The sequence below is a fragment of the Tachypleus tridentatus genome, chromosome 8, assembly GCF_004210375.1.
Source record: "Tachypleus tridentatus isolate NWPU-2018 chromosome 8, ASM421037v1, whole genome shotgun sequence".
NCBI classification, from domain to species: domain Eukaryota; kingdom Metazoa; phylum Arthropoda; class Merostomata; order Xiphosura; family Limulidae; genus Tachypleus; species Tachypleus tridentatus.
In genome coordinates this window covers 6,284,062-6,301,410 of record NC_134832.1, presented here as the reverse complement: position 1 = coordinate 6,301,410, position 17,349 = coordinate 6,284,062, and the positions used below count along the sequence as shown (strand labels likewise).

The window sequence follows — 17,349 nt, the reverse complement described above, 5'->3', positions numbered from 1 at the left end:
TCATGAATTGACTATATCTGATGTGGGTGTTTTTGGCGTATTTATGTTTGTATGTTGTAGAAAAATTTGTGTTTTGAGAGTCAAACTTGGCTTACACGTGTTGAGAGCACGACCATTACTTTTAGTTTCAAGATATCAGCCTGACATGAAAAGGTATTCTTAACGATTCTCTACATATAGAAACTACGATCCAACTGATGTTTCAGTTTCACTAAATTTTAATAGAGTAAGACTATTATTTTACTAATTTATTAATTCATAATAATTATAATGATACTCCTTGCATCTAGTAGTAATAACACTAATGCAATAGTTAATAGGCATAAGGTTACTAGTGTTACCACTACCGCAGTTAGTACGAGTAACGTAGGGTAGATTACTACTAGTCCTAACCTAGTGTTACTAATACTTGTAATAGTATTAGTAAGTGTGTATTGTAATACTTCTACCAGTACCACTGTTATTCTTGTTACTGCTAGTAGTACTACTACTATTAGTATTATAAGTATATTACCTTACTTTTTGTCAGTTCACTATGGTACTGACAATAGTTATCTATTAAGTTCCACTTTCACGTTATATTAAAAACAAAATTACTGAAAGAATTTTAACACAATATGTTTATAAGTTGTATTAAGTCTTAGACGTATGGATATGACAGGACTACAGATGATTAAAGTTTAAGTATGCAGTCTTATGAAGAAGACTGTGTAATTGGTCATATAGCATGTTTTAAAGTTTATGTTGTAATCATTAATATAGAAACAGCAATGTGGTAACACTTGTGGCAATATTTAAGCCAGTCTGGTATATTTAATTTCTAAATGTTACTATCTTAAAATTTGCAATGCAGTATATGGAAATGTACTGCAGGTAATTGGTTCTGGTACCAATGAAGATTTGATATAAATGTGTTTTGTTGAAGGTCTCAGGGTAATTTTTGAAATAAGGAAGTAATATGTTATCATTTTCCACCCATTGATTTCTGATTTATAATGTAGCAATTAGTATCAGGATTTATCACTACCTATATTATATGCAATAATAGGTTAATATGATAATCCTTCTACTGCAGTTTTTGTTTTTTAAAATCATCATGTGCTGAACAGTTTAGCAAATGTTATAAATTGAAATCTAAACCAAAATAACTTTTTGAAGAAAATATATTCGTCCATTTTCTATTATCTATATCTTTGAATTAGTCTTCATAAAATAAATTTAATGAATATAATTTTCTTTTAAAAAAATTAAATCTTTATATTTTAGTTTACATATCCAAATAATGTAAACCCTTTACTTAATTCATGTTACATTCTGTGACTAACACTTTTTATGTAGTCTATACATTCAAATTATTTAATTATCATAAGCCAAATAAAGCATTGTAGCCTTTTCCACATAAATGTTTCCTTGCAATAGAGAAGAAATGACAGCAAAGTATCATTTCTATAAATATATATTCACCTATTTTGTTACTGTATTTCTGTGTCTAGTTAAATCTATAATCACATTAATCTTATTGTTGCTTAAAATTTGTAGAATAGTTTCCTGTTGGAAAATGCTGGGAAGTTTATTTATTGCTTAATTATGTAGCAAAGGCAGAAATAATTATTTATAGTGATTGATTACAATTGTCAAAGCTTCTGGAAAATATTAATGTAAAACTGTCATAAAGTAAATTTGTTAATCTTGTTCAAAAATGTGAAATAGAAGAAAAAACGTGTATAGTAACAATGTACAATTACAATATACCAGAAATGTTTGCATGAAATACTTCAGTAGTATGGTATCTTAAAAGAGAGTAAAATCTTGTTAATTGGGTGCTTTTGTGGATGAAATCTGCCAAACAATGCTTCAATATTTCATATTTAACATTTGTTTTTAAAAATGGAAAGTCATCAGTCCTTGAACTGTATAACATTCTAACACTACAGGAACATGTAATAAGATTATTTTGTCACTCTGAAAGTGTTATGAACTTGAAGAATTAGTATAAAGTCTAATACATTCAAAGAAAGGTATTTTCTTTCAACATGATTGTTCATAATGCAAGGTAGTCAAACAGTGAGGTACTTACTGTAGGAAATTTACAATGTATAATTTTTTAACTACAGATAAAAGTGAAATGCGTGCCCTCTGTTGTTAAGGTATTATGTATAGTAATATATTGATTACACAATTTTTGAATGGAATACAGTGTGAAAGTTGTAATACTTATAAGCTAGTTACAAAAATAACTTATAATCAAGTATGATGCCCTAATGCAGAAATTGTATATTGAAAGTAATTTGTTTTAAATTGAAATATTTATGTAGATATTTAGTAAGTATTTGGATATTTAATGCAAGTTACTGATAGTATGGTATATGTTACCACATATTCTTGCACAGTCTGTGTATTTTTTCAGAGATAATTTTCAAAGTGTTTGTCATGAGGTAATTACACTATGGCAATAACACAGAACTGTTTTGCAAAAAATGAACTTCTTTTGAACCTTCAAATTTGACTTTAGAAACAATAGCTTGGTAAGTCTTCAGAATGAGACAGCTTGATATTAACATGGTTTCATTGCAGTGTAAATCCACTTTGCTTATCTTAGTCTTCTTAAGTTTGAACTCATAGTAGTTATAGCTCACAATACTCAACAGTGGATAATTTATTGTAAAATCATTCATCAAGACTAATTAATCCTATTTGTACCAATTGCATCAGTTTAATGTATCATTATATGCACATATAAATAGTATTCCTTTTAAAATTGAAGTACATTCAGTGGAAGTTAATTTTTAAATGTTGCTGCAGTCTCACTTTTATAATTTATTTTTCCAAGCAGCCATATATTGTGTTTTTGACTAGCAAGTAAGCCTAATAAACTACCTTGCTACTTAATCTGATATTAGAAAACTTTTGTTTCTTGACAGTTGGGTGTGTTCCAAAAGCATCATGTTATGGTTGCATGTCTTGCGATTTGAATAATTTGAAATAGCAGGAAAGAAAAAAAAAGACCACAAACTTTTAATGGATGTTGTTTTTTTTTAATTATGTAAAGGAACAATTTTACATACCCTGCAAAATATTTTTGATAAATATGGCTTGCAGCCACTAAACCATCCTTAAAGCTAACAGTGAAGGGTAGTTTATTGTTTATCTCTATAAGTCGGTTTACCAGTTTCTGTTCCCTCGGTGTGGATTCCTGTACATGGTGAGGGGACCTCCCAGGGAAGGTTCTGTTCTATCTGGTTACCTTCTCTGGGATCTAAACATACGCCCACATGTTTGCCGTGCGTGGCGACCCGTGAAGGGAAGGAGAGGATGCTGATGGTTGAGGGGTCCAACCCTAACACACCACTTTGGCCTTGAATTCCTGTAGACGGGCAGTTTTTGGGTGGTCCCCCTTGGGTCAATTGGCTGGTCCACTTGGGCTAGAGTCAACCAACTACCAATGTTGGAAGTTCTCAATGGGTGTTGTGAACATTGTGCCTGATGCTGGTGTTTGGGCATAGTGTTCACAAAACCCTGGCATTGCTGCATTGTCCTTGCATGACATTGTAGTGCGTCCCCTTGTAGGGTTCCATGGTAGGTGGGGTCAGTGGGTACTGAAATTTTTCTTTTTTCTTATGGATTTACCTTCAAAAAATTTAAATAAAATAGTGAAAAAAACAGTCAATAGGTAAGCGACCACGTCTTGAAGACTCTGAGCAGCAATCTTCAACATCTGTAACATACGTACCTCATTTTCTTATATTACATTCTCTTTCAGAAAAACCTTTAGGGCAATTGTCCCCCTTTTTTATTCAGAAGGGACTAGAGGGTCTTGTTGGCTCTCCAAAGTCAGTATAGAAGCTTCGATCTGGAGATATATTAGTTGAAACATCCACAACCCACCACAGTGAACTCCTCTTGAATTCAACGGCAATTGGGGATATTCCTATTGAAGTTACCCCTCGTGCTACCTTGAATTCATCACGAGGAGTTATTGTTGAGAGGGATTTGAAGAATGTCCCCGAGTCAGAGATTCTTGCTGGTCTTTCCACTCAAGGAGTTTCTGCAGTGAGGCGCACCTCCACTCGCACAGATGGAGTTACACTGCCAACAAATACCCTCGTTTTGACATTTACATCATCACGTGCACCTGCCACCATCAAGGCAGGTTATCTAATTTGCAGGGAACGGCCATACATTCCAAACCCTCTCCAATATTTCCAATGTCAGAGGTTCGGCTACTCAAAGACATCATGTCGTGGTTCCCTGATATGTGCTCGTTGTGGTGGCAAGAATCACGATGTCTGTGAATGTGACATGGACCCACATTGTGTCAACTGCAATGGTTCTCGCCCTTCCTACTTTCGTTCTTGCCCAAAATGGTTAGAGAAAAAGAGGTGCAACGTTTGAAAACAACTCATAACAGTAGTTATCCTGAGGCTCAGAAATTGCTGCTCGCCACTCCATTTCGGACATATGCTGCTGCTCTTCATTCCACAACTACAGTGGGAGTGCAGACAGATCTCCCTGTGCCTCCAAGAGAATCGTTTTCATAACAAATGAAAAGCCTTTTGACTTCCATGGTTAAAAAGGTTGAATCGACTTCCACACCCATCTCTGTTCCTCCCATACATTCCAACAAACCTCAGGATCCACATCCTTCAGTTTCAAATACAGGCATTTCTTCTGATACATCTTTTTCTCTCACCCCAAGAAGCAAAACAATCATTTGTTTACATCCTCAGTCACTGGAATCCCCTTCCAATAACAAAGACCTGCCCAATTGACCCAGGGTAGGATCCATGGGGGTTGATAGACCTCCTCCAACTAAGGACAGTAAGGAAAAAAGACGTGGTTGTAAACAGGAGGGTTCTCTAGCCACTTCGCCTACCTGTCATTAAAAATGGCCACCTTGATACAATGGAACTGTCGAGGTTTACATTCTAGTCTGGATGATATCAAAACACTGATTGCTTCCTACCATCCTGTATGTCTTTCCTTACAAGAAACATTTCTAAAACCTGCTGATACAGTCACCATTCAGCAGTTTTCTCTGTATTGAAATGACAGGCTATGTGATGGATTAGTACATGGAGGGGGGGCACTATTGGTTGATTAGCATGTGCCCACCCTGTCTTTGTCACTCAACACAACACACCCTTGGAGGCCATATTCATCCGTGTTTCCTTGGGTCATACCATCACTCTTTGTTCTCTCTACCTGTCCCTAAAGAGACATATAATTAATCAGACCTTGATGCTCTCGTTGAACAGTTGCCATGTCCCTTTCTACTCCTGGGGGATTTTAATGGACATCATCCCCTCTGGGGAAGTGCTGTTATTGATGGGAGGGGTTGCTCTGTAGAGCGTATGCTCTCTGATCACAATCTTTCTCTTTTCAATACAGGTTCTTCGACTTATTTTCATGCACCTAGTCAGTCCTTTACTGCTATTGATCTCTCGGTTTGCTCCCCTTCATTATTCTCCCATTTTTCATGGAGGGTTGACAATTATCCACTAGGCAGTGATCATTTTCCTGTACTTTTGAGAGAGACTGGCCATGGTCGATGCCACCCTACCCGCGTGCCCTCGTGGAAGTTGGATCAGGCAGACTGGTCCACTTTCACTGCTCTCACAGAACTTGATCCTGCCATCGTGGATCAGCCATCAATAAACGACTGTGTGGCAGCGGTAACTGACTGTATTATACAAGCAGCTGCTCAGTCTATTCCTAAAACCTCGACACATTTTCCACGATATTCTCATCCGTGGTGGAATCCTGCTTGCCACTTAGCACGGAAGGCTCAAAAATGGGCCTGGGATACTTTTTGTAGATATCCCACACTTTTGAACCTCGTCACTTTCCAATGGGCCCGTGCACATGCTAGGTGGGTAAGACGTCAAAGCCAGAAGGAATCTTGGATTAAGTTCACAACTAGTATATCTTTTACCACCAGTTCCAAGATCATATGGGACAGGATTCGAAAGGTTAATGGGCACTACAATTCTGTCCCCCTCTCAATCTTGCTCTCTGACGGTCAGGAGGTGGTTGATGTCCGGAGCATCGCTGATACTCTAGGTGAAAGCTTTTGCTGGGTATCTTGCACTTCTGCTTGTTCATCCACCTTCTTGGGCTTCAAGACTCGGGCAGAGCGTTCACCTCTTTCCTTTCGAACTGACTGTCTCTTTGACTATAATTGTCCCTTTACACTGGTGGAACTGAAAATGGCTCTTCATCGGTCTGGCAGTACATCTGTTGGGCCTGATGATGTACATTATGACATGCCGCACCGTCTATCTCCTGCTTCTCTTGATGTCCTTCTAATTGTCTTTAACCGGATCTGGCAGGAGGATGTTTTTCCTGATGCCTGGTGCCAGGCTATTATTTTACCTTTCTCTAAGCCAGGGAAAGATTCCAAGATCCCTTCAAACTACCGTCCAATTGCTTTGACGAGCTGTCTCTGTAAGACCTTAGAAAGGATGGTTAATGCTCGTCTTGTTTGGTTCCTCGAATCAAACAACCTCCTCCTTCCCACCCAATGTGGGTTCCGACGACAGCACTCCACTACAGACCACCTAATTCAACTTGAAACATCAATCAGAGAAGCCTTTCTCAAATGCCAACATCTTGTATCAATATTCTTTGACATTGAGAAGGCTTATGACACAATATGGAGGTATGTCGTTTTGCAAGACCTCCATTCATGTGGGTTACGTGGCCATTTACTTATGTTTATTAAAAAATTTTTAATGGGCAGGAGATTCCAAGTTTGTGTGGGTTCGACACTTTCCCGTTCTTTTGTACAGGAATTTGGAGTCCCTCAGGACTATGTTTTGAGTTTCACACTTTTCACTATAAAAATAAATGCCATCATTGAACAACTCCCTCTCACTATTGCGAATGGGTTGTATGTCAATGACTTTCACATCTCATGTCAGTCGTCGAACATGAGATATGTTGAGCGACAACTACAAACTGCCCTCAATTGTGTACTGAAGTATACTGAATTTCTCTTTCTCTCTAAAACCGTTTCCATTCACTTTTGCTACCAACGGGGTATTCATTCTGATCCTGAACTTCGTATTGGTGAAATTTCACTACCAGTGGTCCCTGAGACCAAGTTCTTGGGGCTTATCTTTGACCGTAAGCTGACCTTTGTACCACACTTAAAGCAGCTACGGGTCAAATGCACAAGAGCACTGAACATCCTCCGTGTCCTCTCTACTACCAGTTGGGGAGCAAATCGATGTTCTATGTTAAAGGTATATCATGCTCTTATTTGATCAAAACATGACTATGGATCAATGGTCTATGGCTCTGCCAGACCCTCAGCCTTAAAGTTGCTAGACCCCCATTCATCACCAAGGACTTCGACTCTGCACTGGGGCTTTCCGCACCTCTCCAGTTCAAAGCTTATACATTGAATCTCGTGAACCTTCTCTGTACCTTCACCGTTTGCAACTATCTTTACCATTTTCTTCGAAACTTCGTTCCTTACCAAAGCATCCCACCTGGGGATGTGTTTTCCTTCCTTGGTGGACCGTACTTTTTTAGAACAGACGATCTGCCATTGCTCCATTTGGCCTTCGCATCCAGGTGCAATTGGATGACTTGGGTCTGTCGTTGGATAACATTGCAGATCCCACAGGTCAGCCCATCCCACCGTGGCTTATTACAGCCCCCAAATGTGACCTTTCTTTCAGTCATATGAAACAGGCAGACACTCCAGATTGGAAATACCATCATTTATTTAATGAACATCTTTCAAAAAGTCATTCCGTTCCAATTTATACAGATGGTTCCAAATCAGGAAATTCAGTAGGCTCTGCTATGGTTTGCTGAGGTTCGGTGGTTGCGCACAGAATCCCCTCTACAGCTTCTGTGTTCACTGCTGAACTGTATGCCATATCTCATGCCCTGGATCATATTGAACCTGAGCAGTACTCCAACTACACTATTTATCCTGACTTGCTTAGTTCTGTACTGGCCCTGTAATTGCTACGCGTTGGCTCACACCCTGTTCTTGCTGATATTCAAAACCGACTGGCCCATTTCTCTTCATCTACTTCTATCCAGTTTTTCTGGATACCAGGCCACGTTGGTATTTGCAGGAATGAGATTGCAGACATGGCAGCTAAATCTATCTGCTCCGGCACTATCACCACTGTGCCTATTCCATACATGGACTATGCTCTTGTATTCAAGGCTTGGCTCTATGCCAGCTGGCAGTCCACTTGGAGTGAGCAATGCAACAACAAGCTTTTTCAAATAAAACCCAATATTGGGCTTTGGCCATCTAGCTTTCATAAGATTCGGAAGGAGGAAGTTGTTCTAACTAGACTACGCATTGGTCACAGTTTTTTAACTCATCGTTTTCTTTTATCTGGAATTGATGCACCAGTGTGTAGTTTGTGTAACACTCAAATCACTATCAGCCATATTTTACTTTCTTGCCATCGTTATGATTCTCAACGACGGCAATATTTTAAACGTTTTTTCCCAGGGTTTATCTGTAACATTGGACAGCGTTATTGGTGATGGTGACACTGTCCACCTTGATAAAGTTTTTAGTTTTTTAATGGCCATTAATCTTTTTAATCTCATTTAAGTGTTGGATATTTATTCATTACACCTTTTTAATTGTGGTTCCCTTTTCACAGTTTCATTCTCTCTAGTTCAATTTCACATTGAAAAATGGCCAGAACATTAAATAACTTGACACCAGGACTGGAAAGGCCAACTTCAGGTGACTAATGCTGCTGTTTGAACTACTCGTTAGTCATCCTGGCATGTTGTTATTCCAATTTTGCTGCATGTCTTTTAAACTTTTATTACTTTACCCTTTGGTATTGGCCATAATGACACATTACCCGGAACCAGGACTGGAAAGACCAACTTTAGGTGACTGATGGTGGTTCTGGTACTTGCCTGTTAGTTTTCCTGGCAGGTTATGATCATTACCATTTTGCTACAGAAGTTCTTTACACCTTTCTAGATTGGATGTCAACATCGGTTTTATGCAATTTTCTGTTTTTAATTGCTGTTTTGTTTTTACCTTCGTTTACTTTTACAAATTTTACTACATTTACTTTACCTTTTTACTGGACATTTGGCTACTCATTATTACGATTTTGCTGTATGTCTTTTAAACCTTCTATTATTTTACATTTTGATAATGGCTGCTATGACACATAACCCGGAACCAGGATTGGAAAGGCCAACTTCAGGTGACTGACGGTGGTTCTTGAACTTACCTGTTAGTCTTCCTGGTGCGTTATGATCATTACCATTTTGCTAGAGTAAATACTTTACAACTTCTTTTACTCTGCTTTCTCTCTTACCATTGTAAACTAGGTGTCAACATTGGTTTTATGCTTTTTCTGTATTTCAATGATGTTTTGTTTTACCTTCATTTCCTTTTCTGTATTTTACTACATTTAATTTTTTTTTACCTTTTTACTGGACGTTTGGTGCAGATAGCCTAGCTGCTTTGTGCCATAAAACACTAAATCAATCAATCAACCAGTTTCTGTAGTGTTTTGAACTAGATCTAATTGCTTACAATGTATATAAAATCTTATCTTGTATCAAGTTTATTATCAAACTTTTTGTCTGTATCTTTCTCATAATATATTAATATATGTGTTTTATTGTTTATTTTTATATATATTTAAATGTGTGTATATTATGGTCAGACTTCCTTTTTTTTTTCCAAGTTAAAGTAATGTGTGTTCTGTCCAATTGTATACCTGTATATGTACATTCATACTTGATGTATACATTAAATTAAGATAAGTGTTGCAGTTTTGTCAGTCAGTAGTTGAATGTTATATTCATAGAAAACAAACTTGCGACAAAATTAACAAAAAACAAATTTAATGTTAAAGAATACCAAAAAACAACAGCAACTTCAGTTATATTTAGCAAACATTTTTAATACTGATGAACACAATTTAACCAGTTAAGACACATTTATAATCAATCTCTGACACTCTTCATTCTTTTAACACAAGGATAGCCAATTTATTGCAGATATTGTGAAAATGTTCTGATGCATGTAAACACTTGTGATTACTAATGTTTAAAAGCAAGTATAATACTTTTTCTAGGGTATGTAAAGCTATGTACAAACCATGCTAATTTTCTGACTACTACTTGAAAAGTTTAAGAATTACAAGTTTTTTTGTTGTTTTTTAAACTTTAAAGCATGAGTCCAACTTCTGTTACAGATTTTCTACATTATCCAAGGTGTGTATTTTTTAAACATGTTTACATTACTTCATGCCTTAGGAATCACTGTTTCCCAACATGTTTGTAACCTTGTCATATAAATACATTTGTTAACAGTTATGTATGTGGCCTGTGCATTAAGTTATTTAAACAAGGATCAATAGAACACAAATTGAGATTTAACAAACCTAAATATTTTAAGGAATACAGTTGCATGACTCCAGGTGTCTTATCTTCCAAATACAAAGTGCTAAAATGATGTAATCAAAATCATAATAGCAGTTAAAAAACCTTTGTTTCTCCTTTTTTTGTCAAATATCAAAATATTGACTTTTATATTATGTAGGGTTATTCAAAACTAGTGAAGACCTTGTAGTAGTAAGGATATAGGTTGTGATCATCAAACAGTACTTATGCTAAGGATAATTTTAACATATGCTAAAAATCTTTAACTTGAAGTTAGGATTTTAATATAAGTGGCAGTTTTAACAGTGAAAGGAAATGATTGGTGGTGGACTACCTTTCTGAAAAATTTTCAGTGTAGTCAAATGTGACCTAATGACACAGCTTAAACATAGTCATAAGTTAACAATTATGCTGTAGAAACTATTACAAATATAACTGTTTGAACTTGTATCTGAACATAGGAACTTGTCTTTCCTTAACACACGTGACTGAAATATTAAAATCGACTGGCCACCAGGTTTAGTTATTTAGTAGGAGACACAAGCTGATACTTAATTTTCACATTTCTGTTTTGTTTGTTTATATACAGTGTTTTAATAATTCTGTATGAGAATATGATTTTTTATTTTTAAAATGTTATTTTTATGAATTACAATTAAATTTAACTTGAATTTCTTCCTTTTTTTCCTACACTCCTATGTAGAGTTGGGTTATATAACCAATTACAGTTGAGCAGCAAATACATTGATATGAGTTATGAATATAATCAGCTAAATCAAAAATAAAGATTCTGGTGATTACTGTTTCACTTATTTCAACAACAGATTGATATTATCATTAAAGCCACTGTCATGAAAATAATAAGCTAATTGAAATGAGGATGTCTGATTATTTCAGTTATGTAAATAATCGAAACATTGCTATTATAGTTACTTGTTGTGAAGGATAAAACTAAAGTTTTTTTTTGCTCTCCCAATTTTAGTCTTGTAAGTTGTTTTGTTTTGTTTTGTTTTTTACTATAAGCTTGTTTAGCTTTGGTGATAGGGGATGGGGAGCATGACTTTAAGGTCTTGGATTTGGCTTTCATTCCAACCAAACTTGTTTGCTCTTTTTCTCTTTATGGCAAAGCTACTTAGGCTATGTTCAACTGTTGCAAATTTTGACTACTGATTACAGGGAAGGCAACTGGCTGGCATTGCCTAATACCAACTGTTTATTCTTATTTGTACATGCAATGGTATGAAAAACATACTACTAACCAGTTAACACTAATCACCAAAATGTATAAGTCTTTATGTTGCTCTATTTGTATTGCTGTAATAGTTTCAAAACATACATAGATTAAGTAATAATTGTTACTTAGTATCTGTGTGTGACATGCATACACAATCATTCTAAAGAAGAATTTACAGGAGATAAAAAATATTGAGAAACAATTACTGCTGTGATTTGTTTTTTATAACTTTTACTATTTTATTATAGTTGATATTCTTAAAAATTTCTTTTATTTCTTAAAATCAGGGCACTTAACACAAGTCAAATTCCTTTTTTAGATGTGAAGAACAAACTACCTAGATAATAAATATGGAGCCAAAAAAAGTTTTTGTACTAAAATTAAATTCTATAGTAATGAAGAATGTCTTGGATTAACTTGCTTTTAAGAGTTCATGACATTTTTAATTTGTATTGTTTCATTACAGTGTAAAGATGTTTCAAAGTTTACCCATGATATCTATGAAGGAAATGGGCATAACATTCCACTTTGTTATCTAAGAATGAGCACCAACACTGTTCCAAATGATTGTTTTTCTCAATACTTCAAAATATGTTCTTCGAGATGATAATGAAGATTCATTTATGTACTGGGATAACATTTGCGATTATTTTCAGTTCACTTTCTTCAATTTCAGGTATGTACTTTGAACATTGTTGCTGTTAAGGTTTTGATAATAAAATATTGTTCAAGCTTTATAGAATGCTTGTTTAGTAACAAAGCTAGTCATTTAGTAGTAACTATCATGTTTCTCGATACCATTTTAGTTATTATGAAAAAAAAAAAACCCACAAGTTCGTATTTCTTTTAATACCAGTCAATATAATTTTAGGTATATTCATAGGTTTTTCTTACTCTAGTTTAAGTTTCAAGGTTTCTGGTGGATTAGAAAATTTTGTTTATTTAATACCACAAATCATATGTGGAGAAACTTCACTGTTTTTTTAGGGGTGGAAAATTATTTGAAAATAAAGAAATTAACACATTTAATAAGCTATTTATCTCAGTTTTCCTAGCAAAGTTAAATTTGTTTTTTAAATTCATGAAAAATCCAGATGTTTATGAGAGTTTTACTTATCTAAGTTAAAATGTATGTTTTTATACATGTGAACTTGTACAACTTGAAATATTTACTAGCTATGTTTTTACAGACAGACATGGAGAAATAAATTTAAGAGTGGAACCAACATTTTGTTTTTACTCTCTTTTTTATTTTCACAAAAGTGAATTAAAATATAGTTCTGAAAATTTTTTTCTTGTGGGGACAAACATGTGTGTGGAAACACATTATGCTAATGTAACAACAAATTGATTATCAATGATTTCTAAGCACAAGCTTTATTTGTGTGGAACATACTACTTGTTTTGAGACTTCTTCTGAAGATGTTCTGTCAAAATATACAGTGTGTTCCTCAAAAATAAAACCACTTCATTATGTTTAGAAATCATTGTTTATCAGCTTAATGTCATGTGGGGTAAAGTCTGACAGGTTTTGTACAGTACTAAATGCGTTCAGAGTTGGACCACCATTAGATAGCAGTCAAAAGGGCTATTGAATATACTTACAATTATCGGTGTAGTTCTGTTAAAATATGAATTATGTATGCAAGTTTTTCTTTGGAAAATTTTCATTTTGTGTTTCCACTATAGTCACTTGAACCACAAGCTGTTGATGTTGGATAAGTTCAAACGTGTAATTATCAACTCTTCATACAATAAGTACATATAATAAAGAGAAGTAACTCACATGTAAACTTGGTCATGAAAAATATACAAAAATAAGCATCTTATTTAGTCATACTATTAATATAAATGGTAAAATACTATTAATTTAGTGGAAATGTAGTACATTATTTGCTGTTATAAATAGTTGTATAGATACAGTATACAACTATCCTTGATAAATGGTTGTATTAATATTTTTTTTATCTAATTATGTCAGTGGTTCCCAACCAGGGGTGCGAGATAGCGTTCCAGGGGGTGCAAGATAACATTTCAGTGTTTTTTGTTTATATTAAGGGTACTGTCCTATATATTCAAAAATTACATTCAATTTTTATTTCTTATTTTTCTTGTTACAGACGAAGCTTTTTACCTTGTTACGATAAAATATATCTACTATCACCGGCACAGACCAAAATCTTAATGTACAACTGTAAACAAACAACACATGAAATGTAAACGTGACCTAAATACTCGGCACAACTAATTAGGTTACGTTCGTAAACACCATCTTAAAGTGCCTATTTATGTTATGTATTCACATGATCGTGACTCGAGAAACTTCCAAAAGTATCCAGGATTAATTGATGATGTCATGTGACATATATTCGAGAATATTAAAGAAAGCTTTGCAAAGTATATAAACCCATGCGTGATGCTGTAGTAGTCAGTGCATTGTTGATTCTGTGTTCGAGCAAAAAAACTTCATTATGTCAAAGAAAAGGAAATAGAATTATGATTATGTGAAGTTTGGTTTCACTTGCATTGGAACAACTGAGGATCTGCAAAACCCTGTGCATGCTTTGTAACACTATCCTTTCAAATGCAAGTTTGAAGCCATCTAAGCTACAAGAACACTTCAACAACCGGCATGGTGGAGCAGCTGTTGCAGGCCATGATGTTGAATTGTTGAAAGGTAGAAGGGGCCAGCTTTGATTCTTGAGCAACACTTCCAAAATTAGGTTTTATATCTGCTTACAAACCACTGCTCATGTCTTCATACCACGTGGCATATAAAGTAGCCAAATCAAAGAAGCCCCATACAATTGCAGAAGAGGTAGTAAAACCATATGCATTAGAAATGGCAACAATTCTTCTGGGAGAAGCCTCAAACAAGCTTAAATTAGTGCCATTATCAAATAATGTTATTCAAAACCGAATTGGTGATTTGAGTTTGGACATTTTGGACCAAGTTATCACAGATATCAGGGCGAGTCCCTTGAAAATCTTTCTCCAATTGGACGAAACAACTGATTTTGCAAATTGTGGTCAACTCATCGCACTAGTGAGTTATATCCATGATGGTGCCATAATGGAAGATTTCCTGTTCTGTGAAGATCTGAAAACAACCACAAAAGGGAAAGATGTCTTCCAGTGTGTGAAGGACTTCTTTGCAAAATATGATTTAAATATCCAAATTATTGGTTCTGTGTGTACCGACAGTGCACCTGCTATGCTAAGAAATAAATCGGGATTTTTTGCACTGATGAAACAAGAGATTCCGCATTTGCAAGGTACTTGCTGTTTTCTTCATTGACATGCTTTGGCATCAAACACATTGCATCCAAAGTTGAAAAAGGTCCTTGACACTTCTGTGAAGACTATCAACTGGATTATGGGTTGTGCTCTGAACCACCACCTCTTCAAGTCGCTTTGTGAAGATTTTGGAAGTGAGCATTTAGTTTTGCTTTTCCACACAGAAGTCTATTGTCGGTCACATGGGAGAGCTTTAACACGCTTCTTTGAACTGCGAGAAGAAGTCAAAACTTTTCTGAACAAACATGACTATGATCTGCCAGGAGAAATAGAATCATAAGAATTCAACCAAATGCTAGCCTGTTTGAGTGATATTTTCACTCGTATGAATGATCTGAGTGTATCTCTTCAAGGGAAAAACATAAACATGTTGAAATGCTGCGAAAGATTAAATGCTTTCAAAGAAAAGTTACATCTTTGGTGTTGACGAGTTAAAAGAGGGAATCTTTCAAATTTTCCATCACTCGAAGAAATGATAGGTGAGTATGATTCCCTAATTTCATGAGTGTGTGAAGAAATTGTGGATCGTTTGGAAATACTATCAAAGTCATTTGATGGATATTTTGGAGGAGAACTGAAAACTTCTGAAGAATGGATTATGAATCCATACTCCTTCAATTTGGATAACATGTCAGATGATGAAGAACTGAAGGAAGATCTTATTGAACTGCGCACAAATCGAGTTCTTGAAATGCAGTTTGAAAGCAAAACTTTGGAACAATATTGGTGTTCAGCAATGAACATGTTTCCAAGACTGTGAAAAAGCACTAAATGTTCTCATCCCATTCGCGACGACATACTTGTGAGTTTGGATTTGGTGCCCTTTTGTCAATCAAGACAAAATCTAGAAATCGCTTGGGTGCACAGGCAGACTTGCAGATTGCTATCAGCAACAAAGTGCCACGCTTTGAAAAATTCATAAGAAATAAACAGAAACAAAAGTCATTAAATTTAAATTTGCTTATGAACATTTGAATATTTCAAATTCAAAGAAATTTCATTTCATGCATGGATGAAAATTTACTTTTTGTTGGTCATGTAGGGTTTGTGCAACTTTTAGTTTGTTGTAATATTTTTTCTTTTCCAAATGTTTCATTTTTGTTTATATATCATTAAAACCTAATTATAAATATTTGTTTTGGCCACCTTCACCTTTATTGTTAAATAAATAATTACTGTGAGGGGTGCAAAAACATATTAAAATGTTTTAGGGGTGCGAGGCATAAAAAAGGTTGGGAACCACTGAATTATGTGCACAGATGTTTTTGATTCGTAGTTAAGAAAAGTATTTGAGGTGAACCTAATGTTTTTATTGTTTAAGTGCATTTGAACTTATGTAGCATTTCACAGAAGTTTTGTTATTGAATTTCTGCATATAATTTTGAATGAGTTTATCTTGTTTGTAGATAAAAAATACAAACTAATGTTGTGTAGTACAAGAAGTAATTTTAATTAGTGATGAATAGTACTTTATCATCTTTATATGCCTTATGCTTCAAACAAGGTCCCAAGAAATTACAAATTCAATAAACATTTATTTTGCATATTTCTATTCAATGAGCAATATTTTGGATGTTGTTTGAAGCATCAACATTTTACAAAACATATAAAAAAAAGTATTGTACATCATTGTTTAAAAATTATCATATTTACTGAACTGCACATAGTAGCTGCCATATGCAAATGTTCAAATATTAGTTTATCTTCAGGATTGTACTATGTATTATTAAATTATTGTTTTGAGAACACAAAACAACATGATGATGGACAAACCTATGCTATTTAAGTATAAATTGATTTTGTTTTACAATTAATTGTTCAAATAATAGCATGAATTTAAGAGCTGCTTCTGTTCATAAGTGTGGGGGTATAGACAGTTATTCATCCATTTTGGAAAGTTTTAAGAATAAGTTAACTGATTAACTCTCATTTATGATTAAGATTTTAAATAAATTTAATAACATTCTCTTTGGCTAAATAAAATTATTTATGGTTTTGAGAAATTACATTAATATTACAAATTGCTGAAATTCACTAAATTAAAGAGACTTGACATATTTTGTTTATAATTTTAGGTTCTAGTAGATAAATATGGCACAAGTAACACAGAAAAAATTGTGTATATAATATTGAATAAAGTCAAATGAAAATAGTTTATACTCTGAAAAGCTGTGAAAAAGGCCTAAATTCCATTTTTATTACATGCACAAAATGCATTGTGTATTATTTCAAGTGCAAGTTATGATCTTTTATAAAGAAGAAATGCTTATCTCTAGCACTGAAATGTCACTGTGATATATGTGGAGATGTTTCAAATCATACATGTGACACTGATGGTATGTGCTTTACCTCCACTTCCATGAACAATAAAGGGGTGCCTGTACATTCTTACAGGTAAGAAAACTGAGATGTATCATATG

At 34.6% G+C, this 17,349-nt stretch overlaps 1 protein-coding gene across 5 annotated transcripts in view; it reads left to right on the top strand.

Moving 5' to 3' along the window:
* The window catches only part of LOC143258459 (TGF-beta receptor type-1-like), a 51,885-nt gene continuing 34,536 nt past the window's right edge, over positions 1-17,349 (top strand). For 3 of the 5 annotated variants that reach the window (XM_076517464.1, XM_076517459.1, XM_076517460.1), the window contains exons 1-3: positions 1-153; positions 12,099-12,308; positions 17,206-17,323. In XM_076517464.1, coding sequence (XP_076373579.1) covers positions 12,224-12,308; positions 17,206-17,323 — 203 coding nt within the window. In that variant the 5' untranslated portion in view covers positions 1-153; positions 12,099-12,223. Of the gene's footprint in view, positions 227-12,098; positions 12,309-17,205; positions 17,324-17,349 lie in introns of all 5 variants that reach the window. The other 2 variants (XM_076517461.1, XM_076517462.1) reach the window with 2 other exon arrangements.